The 11,586-nt window shown below is 49.1% G+C and overlaps 2 protein-coding genes across 2 annotated transcripts; both read left to right on the top strand.

Annotated features, from left to right (window-relative positions):
• Positions 1–407: 407 nt before the first annotated feature.
• On the top strand, positions 408–1,706 carry LOC125922841 (olfactory receptor 5C1). Its single transcript, XM_049630715.1, has one exon. It carries the CDS (start codon positions 753–755, stop codon positions 1,704–1,706), a length of 954 nt encoding a protein of 317 aa, XP_049486672.1. The 5' UTR covers positions 408–752.
• A 5,853-nt stretch (positions 1,707–7,559) lies between these two features.
• LOC125915856 (olfactory receptor 1K1) lies at positions 7,560–9,567 on the top strand. The gene has a single exon (XM_049622274.1). The coding sequence runs from the start codon at positions 8,004–8,006 to the stop codon at positions 8,910–8,912; it is 909 nt and encodes a 302-aa protein (XP_049478231.1). The 5' UTR covers positions 7,560–8,003; the 3' UTR covers positions 8,913–9,567.
• Positions 9,568–11,586: the final 2,019 nt, after the last annotated feature.

Raw genomic sequence — 11,586 nt, forward strand, 5'->3', positions numbered from 1 at the left:
GCAAGGCATTAACTCAGTTCAGTTCATCAATACTTTGTGAAAATTCCTACTCTGTACCAGGCCCCGTGTGAGATAGATGCTTTACACACATTATCTCATTTAATTCTTGCACCATTTTTTTCTCATTACACAGATGAGAAAATTGAGGCTCAGAGAGGTGAACAGCCTGGCCCTGGAATACATTCAAATCTTCTGTTCTTTCCACTCCTTGCTGTCTCCCCAAGATACCAGACCACTACTGTGCTCTCCCCACCCAGGTCCCACTCCAATGGAAAGATGTCCTTCCAGAACCTCAAGACCCATAGCTTGTTGCCCTTTGGGTCAGGAGACTCTGCTCATTTAATTGTCTCTTTTCCTCCTTGGGAAACTGGAGAGCAGAATGCATATTGAGTCATGGAATTTTCCATCCTTGGCCAGACACTATCACCCCACTCATCATTTGTTCATTCAACAAATATTTGTTCAGCACCTACTATGTGCCAGGCAATGTTCTCAGTACTGTGAATACAAAATTGAATAAGACAAACAAGACTTCTGCCCTCATGAAAGTTAAGTTGTAGTGACTCCTCAGAGTTAAAAACGAAAGTTTGGAGAGGTTATATGGCTTGTCCAAGGACACATAGCAATTTTATGACACAGGTAGGACTGAAGCCCAAGTCTGCCTGACTCCTGGTGCTTTCTCCTCCATGGTGGGCATAACCTTTCTCTTACATCCCTCTCGCTTTGCCTCTCCTTAGTCTCTGTCCAGCAGGATGACTGCAGAGAACTTCACATGGGCCCCTGCTGAATTCATCCTCCTGGGCATCACGGATCGCTGGGACCTACGTGTGACCCTCTTCCTGATTTTCCTACCAGTCTACCTGGTGAGCCTGCTGGGAAACGTGGGCATGGTGCTGCTAATCCAAGTGGATGCCCGGCTCCACACACCTATGTACTTCTTCCTGGCCAACCTCTCCCTGCTGGACACCTGCTATTCCTCAGCCATCGCCCCCAAGATGCTGGTGGACTTACTGCTGCCCCACGCCACCATCCCTTACACGGCCTGTGCCCTCCAGATGTTTGTGTTCGCAGGGCTGGCTGATGCCGAGTGTTGCCTGTTGGCAGCGATGGCCTATGACCGCTATGTGGCCATCGGAAACCCTCTTCTCTACACAACAGCCATGTCGCAGCATGTATGCCTGGCCTTGCTGGGAGCATCAGGCCTGGGCGGGGCAGTGAGTGCCATTGTCCACACGACCTTCACCTTCCGCCTGAATTTCTGCCGCTCCCGGGAGGTCAACAGCTTCTTCTGTGATATCCCTCCACTGCTGGCCATCTCCTGCAATGACACCAGTCTCAATGAGCTCCTCCTCTTTGCCATCTGTGGCTTCATCCAGACAGCCACGGTGTTGGTTATTGTCGTGTCATATGGTTTCATTGCCGGGGCTGTGATTCGCATGCCCTCGGCTGAGGGCCGTCGGCGAGCAGCCTCTACCTGTGGCTCCCACCTCACGGCTGTAACCATGCTGTATGGGACACTCACTTTCATGTACCTGCGTCCCAGCTCCAGCTATGCCCTGGACACTGACAAGATGGCATCTGTGTTCTACACTCTTGTCATCCCAGCTCTCAACCCTCTCATCTACAGCCTCCGCAACAAGGAGGTCAAGGAGGCAGTCAGAAGAACCTGGAGCCGATTCCGCCGTCCAGGTCCGGAGCACGAATGAGAAGTCTGAGGAGCTTGGTTGGGACTATGACAAGATAAGAGGACAGTGTCTGGCCCCTGCCACTCTGGGCAAAGATAGATGAACTTGTGGCTTGGGTGTCTCTTGTCATTGTTTAAGGGACTGGAAAGGGGGAGAAAAGGAAGCTTTACAGCCAGGAGGCGAGAATCTCCCTAGGGGGTTAATCTAGAACTAGATCAGATTCTAGAGTAACATTAACAAGATCAGGTTCATGTGGCTGTTGAGCTCTCTTAGGTTCCTCAGTGTTCACAACTTGAGTCCCTAGAGATTACCAGGTGAACTTATTGGATGCATTTGCCACTTGCACTTCTAGAAGGCTGATTCCCAGACACACCAGGTAAAAACTGTGTTGCCTCCAAGTGTTCCTAGATTCTTGCCCTTTTAATATTCTTCATGAGCAGTGAGTCTGCTGTTGGCCTCTTTGACCCCAAGAGAGCATCTTCAGATGCTCATGCCAAAGTATGGTACTGAATCTGGTGAGATAAATACCCCCTCCCTACTGGCCTCTGTATTCCAACTCTCAGGGAAGTGGCTGAACAGCACAGGAACAAACACAAGCTCATTCCCAAAATCCCAACAGTTAGGTTAGAATCTGGCTTCTAATCAGATTTGTGACACAGGTAGGATTGAAGTTACTTTAGTTCAGGCATATGATGAAGTTAGGAAAGAGTCAGAATTACCGGTGTGGTTAGAATAGAGTTAGGATTAGGGTTCTGATTATGTCTAAGACTTTGATTAGGGTAAGGATAGACCCAGGGGTAGGTTTGGAATTTAAAAGCAATCAGAGAAATCTAGGATTGAATTAAAGTTACATACATTATAGGATTTGGGTTGATTTTCATTAGTAGTAGGTTTGGCATAAATTTAGGAGTCAGAGTTTGAATAAACTTGAGCTCTTATTAAAAATTGTTAAGGATTGGGGCACCTGGGTGGCTCAGTCAGTTGAACGTCTGACTCTTGATCTCAGCTCAGGTCCTGATCTCAGGGTTATGAGTTCAAGCCCTGCATTGGGCTCCACACTGGGCATCAAGCCTACTTTAAAAAAAAGAGAGAGAGAGAGAGAGAGAGAGAGAGAAAATGGTTGAGAGTTAGTTTTGGAGTACAAGACTAATATTGGACTTCAGGTTTCATTTTTATTGCTAGATTACATTTGGGTTAGAGTGTAGTCTATATCAAAAGATCTGTTAGATAAGTTGATATGCAAATAAGATTTGTGATAAATTTAAGTCACGGTCTAAAGTTATTATTGCAGTTAATCTAGGCTCAGAACTAAAGGAGAGTTAGACATGAGAAGAGTATTTTATCAAATTGACATGTCTTGTGTCTTAATTCAAGATTTATTTAGGGTTATAGATAATGATTCATGTTTTCTAAAGCTTAGAGGTAGGTACAAGATGGTTATTGGTGTGCTTAAATTTCATTCAGGGTTATGAGCCTACTCTGATTAGCATGTGGTCCAGTACGGTAGACTGCTTTATGTTTGGCTTACAACATCCAAAAGCAGAATCAGGGGTAGGAGAGGGAATGCCATGACCCTCCTGGGTAACAACAATGCTCTCAGCCTGGAGTCACTCTAGAACCTTCTGACCCAATGCTCTTGGGATTTTCTTTCACCCAGAGTTCACGGTTTTGACAGATTTTGTCTCCCTAACTCATGACTCATGACTCATACATGACTCAGGTACATATGGGCAAGGCCCAAGGCACTGCGTTCTCCCTGGGAAGTCCCTGAATGCAGAGAAACAGGACAGGAGGGGACCCCAAGAGTTAGGGCAGGAGCTGAGGAGAGGTGAAGCATGGCCAGAGCCAATGTCATCTCCACCTGATCTCTCCTCCATTTCCCCTGATTTAGCTGAGATGAGGCCAGGAGTGTTGAAGTATGGGGCTCAAACTCTAATAGGCTCCCCACCGATTCTCTTCCTTGAGCCCCAGCCGGGGGCCAACCTCACCACACCAACTTCCCTTCAAGGAGAAATCAGCCACCAGGCACCAAGATTGCAAGAAGACAGAAGTTTCAGCCCGGCTCGTTGGGAATGTGGTACTCCTTGATATCAGGACCAGGGTACCCTCTCTCTCGGTAACTGTGGTCTTCTTGGTGGGGGGGGGGGGGGTCCCAGTCTGATAGACAGAGGGATATGCACAAAACTGTCTCCTCATATCTTACAGAATTTTATAGGTTTCCTGACAGGATCATCAACTCGTCCTGGTTTGCCCAGAGCTGTCCTGGTTTTAAAACACCAAGTTCTTTGAGCACCTGCCCCAATGCTGGGAAAACCAGAGTGGTTGGTCACCTTATTTCCTGATGAGCCAGCATCTTGAGCGCGGAGGGTACAATATCCCAAATCAGCACCTTGTGACAAAGGTTCACGTAAATTAAAACCGCTTCTTCCATCACGAGCTTTTACGATCCTTCCCTAGCTCTTACCTCCTATCCCACCTCCTATTCTAACAGTTGTTACCTCACTGTAACAACTCACGTGCCATGACAATGGTTGGAGGCATTATCAGAAAAGTTGGCAGCCTCCAAGAATGTGAATTTTGTCCCCAGTTCAATAATGTCTATACTTAAAAGACCTCCTCAGTGGTCTTTTCTTCCTTTTGCAGGTTCTTGGGCTCTCGTGACACATACAGCCGCCACCACGATCAGGGAAGTTTCCAGAAGCATCTGGCCCCTTCCACTGCCGTGGCCCCACAGGATGTCCATGTTTCGCAGCAGTGGAACAACCAAATGCAATAATTACATAAATCCTACACATTACCATGAAGTTGCAGGCTACTATGCTGGGCCTATTTGATAGATAAGAAAACAAACGAGAGAGAAGGGAAAAGAGTGGAAGGCAGTAACAGAGCCCACTCTGGAGGGTAAGGGAAGAGACACAGATCCTCAATCCCAGAGTGAAATGTCCAGTAAAGCTCCCCAGTCGCTGATAAAGCATTCCCCTTTAAACCTCCTTCAATGCCATTTACCAAGATAAGCAGTCAGGACAAGAGCAGGCTTGAGGTGGGGAAAACTGGGGGTCTGATTTAGGGCACTTACTGCACAAAGTGAGGTGGGCCCTGAAGCATGGGTGGAAATTGGGAAAGGAGCGTTCCACGGGGGAAGGACAAACGGACACAAAGACATGGCAAACGAAATAAGCCCAGCGTGTGCAGGAGACTTTAGGGATACCAATGTAACTGGCTTGAGAGGAACGTATTAGAAAAGAAGCAGAGGGGAGTATGAAGATTGAGGGTCTGGGAATGATATCCATGGGTGAGATATCACATAGGGAACATGGACTTTATTTAATAGGCAATAGGGAACCATGGAGTGTTCTTATGTTCCAAACCACCCTTTATGGTTGTTCTGACACCCAGCCATGCCAAGCCATTCCCACCTGGAATGCTGCACACAACATCATTCCCTTATGTCACAATACACACCCAGCAACCCCTCCCCAACACAGACCCAATCCCCGATGGGAAACAGCCATGCACAAAGAAACACTTTCATAGGTATGGCCACCCACACGGACACAGATGTAGCTGCCACACTCAGACACGCACTCAAGCCCGTGACGTATTTGGCTGCATAGAGACACAGTCTGTCTCCACACCCCGGCATACAATCCTACACACACACACACACACACACACACAGCCACACATACTGCCAGTCACCAGAGGCACAACCCTCCCGTACTCCTACACTTCCTGCAAGAAGCCACAGCTGAGAGGACAGGCGGGTTGGCCCCAGAAGCTAATGCGGTAAACCCTGGGCTCCCCTGCCCCTGCCCCCATTCACTCTGCTTGGGGTTCAGGAATCAGCCTGACCCTTGCTTCTGGCCTTCACAAGACAGGGGCTGAGGGCCAGCAACCTCACCACACATGAGCTTCTGAATGTCCCTTGAGGGCGAGGCGACACCAAGCACCCTTTCTCCCATCAAATTGGACCCTGGAGAGGAAGAATAAGGAATCCCAGAGCTGAGCTGCCTCCTGCCCCAGGGATGAGGGGCAAGCGAAGGGGCGGGGTTGCCTCTGGGGCTAAGGTGTTCCCGAGGCCCCCAACCCCATAAGTTGTGGCTAATAACTCCCTCCTCCAACACTCTGGGACAGACTACACCTGGCCCCCACTGCTGTTCCCTCCTGCGATGCCAAGAGGCCAGAGGGTACACTTGGGGCAAAAGGCCAGACTGGAAAATGTGCACGAGACACATGTGTGCTGTTTGTGTGAGGCTATGATTGTGCAGTACCGTCACCGTTCACTGTATCATTGGGGGGATGGGGCAGCGTGTACGTGGATGTGCCCCTCCAGGGTGGTGCATCTCTGCCGTGGCCCATCATGAGCTTAGGTGAGTGTGGCCATGTGCGTGAAAGCGGGAGGCTGCGGGCCCCTGAGGCTGTGCATGAGAATGTGCTGGATGAGGGGATCAGGAGCGATAGCACGTGCACAAACACGCTCTGGTAGAGTGCTTACACAGGTAAGTGGTCAGTGAAAGCACAAACGTGTGGAGGGTCCCAGCAGCCGTGTGTTGCTGCTGTAAGCTTCCATGAGCAGGAGTATGTGAATGATCATCACTCTCTTAGCCCCAGTGCCATTTTGTGACTGCATTTGACAATCCGTTTATGTGTATGATGATTTGAGTCCATGGGTCATGTGGTTTTATTTGTCTGCTTACTTACGTGTGATGTGCGTGCTGGGTCCACATTTCTGCGTGCGATTGATTGTGCTTGTGTATATGCAGAGACCAGCTTGAGGCTGCACACATCTGCAAGCCTGTGCAGGTGTGTCTGTGATTGTATATGAATATTCCTGCAAACAGCTCAGTGCATTTTCATGTTCACTGGGACCCATGAAGACGGGGGCCAGAACAGGTCCAGTTTTTAGAAGTCATTTTACAAAGAACTGTCCCCTCCCCCGCCCCCACCTCCCACCGCCAATCCGACTCTCCATCCACCCTGATCCTCTCACTCTCCTGGAAGGTGGGACGTGATTGGGAGTTTGAAAACACGCTCAACAGGGAGCCAAGGTCAGAGGATTCTTCTTACCCAAAGGAGGAAGAGAAGGAAGACACTGGGGTAGGGAGGGCCTTGGTGTAATTTTTTATTTATTTGTGATAGAGAAGGACACAGGAAAAAATTAAGAGATCATTCCCCTGCAGGGTTGGCCTCTGCAAAGCCTCCAGCAAACCAGTGTCCTAAAACCCCTCTCCTTTTAAGACCCCCTCTTGGAGAACTGTCCAAGATTTCTGCTGTGAGAATCAGACAGGCGGGAAAGAATGGAAGACGTTAAAACAAGTGGCCAGTGTCTTTAGGAGTCAAGTCCCTGCATCTGGCAGGTGCATTTATCTGTCTGTACAAGTTTCTCACAGAGAGTTGTGCATTTGCTTGCTTCCCAAAAAATGTTTGATTTCATGGGGATAGTTCGCTAGGTATCTGGGGAGTCATCCAGATTCTTTGGTTCTTTTTTTTTTTTTTTTTTTTTTTTTTTTTTCGCTAAGTCTGAAAATATCTTTATTCTTCTCTCACGCTTGATTATTATTTCGGTTAAGTATGGAATTCTAGGTTCAAAATATTTTTTTTCCCTTCAGAATCTGAAGATATTGCTCAACTGTGTTCTACCATCTCCTGTCGATGAAACACTTGACGGCAGACTGTTATCTGAATATCATTAGACCCTTGGGCTCCACGCGCTCGGAGGTATTGGGCTCTGCTCTTTATCCTCAGGGTCCTAAAATGTCACAACTTGTGTTTAGGTATTTGGAGTTATGTTTCCATATAAAACATGTGCCCTTCAGATTTGGGATTTTTATTTCTTTCATGTGTTCCTCCCTTCCATCTTGTTTTGTTCTATTTCCCCCCATTCCTACTTTCCTGAAATAAGTGCCTGGGGGTCAGATCTCTTATCTGCTGTATTGATCCCCTTTTTATCTTTTCTTCCTTATTTTCTTCCTTCTCCAGGCTCCATCCTGGGCAATATCTTTTGTTCTGTGTTTTGCTTACAATCACAAAGCATCAAAGTTGGAAGCAGCCTGGAAGATCACCTGGTTCAGCTCCCTTATTTTACAGATGGGAAACCTAGGGCCAGAAAGGAAGAAGGTTCGGGGCGGTAACACGACTTGCCCACTGTCACACTTGTGTGTAACACCAGGGCTGCCTGACTCCATACCCACAATTTTCCCCGTTGACAGGAAGCCTTGAGCAATTTAGCCACCCTTCACCCTTTTCCTTTGAAGCTGGGGAGATGACCCGTCAGTAAAAAGGAACCCCTGGGGTCTTAGGTGAAGAACCAGCCTGGCCATGGATGCTACCAATGAGTCTTCAGAGGGAGCCCCATTCATCCTGCTGGGACTGACAACAAGTCCTGAACAGCGGCGGCCTCTCTTTGGGTTATTCTTGGTCCTGTACGTAGCAGGCATCCTGGGTAATGGACTCATCGTGGCCGCCATACGGGCCAGTCCAGCCCTTCGTGCACCCATGTACTTCCTGCTGGCCCATCTGTCCTTTGCTGACCTCTGCTTTACCTCCGTCACTGTACCCAAGATGTTGACCAACTTGTTGGCCCACGACCTCTCCATCTCCGTGGCTGGCTGTCTGACCCAGATGTACTTCTTCTTTGCCCTGGGTGTAACCGATAGCTGTCTCCTGGCCGCCATGGCCTATGACCGCTATGTGGCCATCCGCCACCCCCTCCACTATGCCACAAGGATGTCCCGGGCCGTGTGCAAAGCCCTGGTGGGGACCGCATGGCTGGTGTCCCACGTCCACTCCCTCCTGCATATCCTGCTTATGGCCCACCTGTCCTTCTGTGCCTCCCACCATGTGCCCCACTTCTTCTGTGACCACCAGCCTCTCTTAAGGCTCTCGTGCTCTGACACCCGCCACATCCAGCTGCTCATCTTCACTGAGGGTGCCGCGGTGGTGGTCACTCCCTTCCTGCTCATCCTTGCCTCCTACGGGGCCATCGCAGCTGCGGTGCTCCGGCTGCCGTCAGCCTCTGGGAGGCTCCGGGCTGTGTCCACCTGTGGCTCCCACCTGGCAGTGGTGAGCCTCTTCTATGGGACAGTCATTGCAGTGTACTTCCAGCCCACATCTCGGTATGAGGCAGAGCGGGGCCGTGTGGCCACCGTCATGTACACCGTAGTCACCCCCATACTAAACCCTGTGATCTATAGCCTCCGGAACCGTGACGTGCAGGGGGCACTCTGAGCCCTCTTCACTGGGCGGAAGATCTCAGCTGGCGACTCCTAAGGCCTGGACCTCACCGAGCACAGGCTACGTCACCCACGGTGACAACTCATGAATGTGATCATCTGTTCTATGCTTTTTTCCAAAATGACAATAACAGCTATCACTTTCCAGGCACCCACACCGTGAGGCAGAGCTCTGCCTGATCTTACGTGATTCCCACAAAAACCAGGGAAGCGGTTGTTATGATCCCGTTTCATAGAGGAGGAAACTGGATTCAAAGAGAAGAGCTGACTTTCCCAAGCTTACATAATTTTTAGGTGGCAGAGCTTGGACCCTCTCTGCCACATCATTCCCTCTTCCAACATTCACTCCCAGGCACTTAGGGAGTCCGCTATCATTTTCTGAGGACCTAAAGCTATACGGGAAGGTGCATACCCCCAGGTCTTGCTCTGGGGGATTGGCACTTTATTTTTCCATCCCATCACCAGGTATTCTCAAATAAATGACTTCTCAACTGCCTGGGACATGGATAGAAGTTCACAGGCCATGTGTCAAGGGTTGACCTCTCCCAGTGAACACAGTCTGGCACATAGGAGGCACTGTGCACACCTGACATGAATAAATGTTTGTACGTTTATGCTAATAAGCATTTAGAAGCTGTCTGTACTTTAAATTCTTTGTTCTCATACTTGTTTACTATGATGCCACCTGTTGGGCTACATCTGGAATCCTGTAGAAGGAGCATGCAGTGGGCATGCACTATAAATTAATTAAATGAAGCAAAGCAGGAAAGAAAGGATGGGACACAGGCATCAGGAGCAGATGGAAGAGGTAGTTTTTATCAGGTGCTAGCCCTTGACTTATTTTCACCCACACAAAGCATGGGTATTCTAATTGCCACTTTATGAAATTGAGGCTCAAAGATGGTGGGCTAGTCGGTAGCAGAATCAGAACAAGTCCTTTTGCTATGAGTCGCTCAGGTGTATTTTCACTGGGCCCCATAGAATCCAGACCCCAGATTTGGAAGAACTTACAAGAAGAAACCCCAGACCAGGGCAGGCACACTGGCTCAGGTGAGGACACATCTGGGGTCAGAAAGGCTTCCTGGTACGTCCAGTCTTTTACCAAATAGGTCTCTCTTTTATGCCTATGTCTCTCCAAGAAGTCCACACCCATTCCCCCACTCCCTTCCTTCCGGCCCCTGCCCTTCCAGGGAGGTGGAGGGCTATAGCAGTCCTGGCCTTTCCAGGCCCTTTCCAGCTCCCACTAACAAACCTGCCACCACCCAGTCCTAGAACTCCTATGCTCTGCTGTTTAGATCTAAATGGGAATTCAACGATCTTTAGATCATCAGTTTAAGCAAAACAAAACAAAACAAAATGAAAACCAAAAAAAACCAAAAACAACCCTCTTTTTTTCTAATAAAACCTTACACAGAAACATCATATAGAAAACAGAAGGAAGGGATGCCTGGCTGGCTCAGTGGGTTGGTTAAGTGTGCGAATTTCACTCAGGTCGTAATTTTGTGGTTTGTGAGTTCGAGCCCCACATCAGACTCCCTGCTATCAGCACAGAGCCACTTCAGATCCTCTGTCCTCCTCTCTGCCCCTTCCCTGTTTGCACTCTCTCTGTCTCTCTCAAAAATAAATAAGCATTTAAAAAAAACAAACAAGGGGGGTGGAGCCACAGGGTATAAGTGAGGTGAGAGTCAAAGGCACCTTCTTAGCCTCCTTGATGCCCCTCCTCCACCTCCCTGAGGGGACGCTGATCTAATCAACCCCTTCGTTTGATGGGCATGAGGTCCAAACCCCTTCGTTTGGACATGAGGTCCAGAGTGGTTAAGGGACCTGCCCAAGTCCACACACACTCAGTGGCAACCTGCAGGCTTCCTTGTTCAGCCCACCAAAACCTGCAATGATACTGAAGCCATTCTTTCCTATCCCGCCCAGTCCCCAGGCTGCCTGCTCCTGCTGTGAGGCCAGATCCTGGCTACTCTACAGATAGACTGTCCCTTGTTTCACAACCCACTTCCTCCCTGTGCCTTGTCTAAAGCTTCACAAACATACTGGTCACGATGCTCATCAACCATTCCACACGGGCACCATCAGTCCTACCTTAGGGACCTGGCTAGGTGTCATGAGGGACTTGGACACATTCTATGAGCTGACCAGGAGGGACCCTGCCTGAGTTCTCTCTGTGTCTCTAGAACCTGGCACAGAGACTATGCGTGTGATATGCTGCTGCTTTGTGTGTCTCCTGGTCCTCTCCCAGGTGATGTTTCTGCATAAGGGGACGCAGTGGGGGTTGGGAGACTGCCAGTCCTTCCCTCTTCTGGGCCACCAGCGGTGCCCTTGTCATCCTGCTCAGATGTCATTCCAAAGAGCTGGCTGCACCCTGGAAGAGTGTTCTACTTCCAGACCCCCAGTAAGACAGGCAAGAGACGGAAATAGTGGTCATGCAAATAGCTTCAGTCACCAGGCATTTGGGTCCGTGGGCCCCATTCTCAGCCCACCCCCACCTAGATACGGCCTCGTGTTTTACTTCAGGTAGACCTAGCAGCTGACACTGACCTGGAGACAGGAAGATAAATCCTTCCCCCATCTCCAGAAAGACTGCAAAGGTGTTCATATATATAATATATATAGTATATTATATATATAATATATATAGTTATTATATATATAATTATATA

The sequence above is a fragment of the Panthera uncia genome, chromosome D4, assembly GCF_023721935.1.
Source record: "Panthera uncia isolate 11264 chromosome D4, Puncia_PCG_1.0, whole genome shotgun sequence".
Classification (NCBI taxonomy): Eukaryota; Metazoa; Chordata; class Mammalia; order Carnivora; family Felidae; genus Panthera; species Panthera uncia.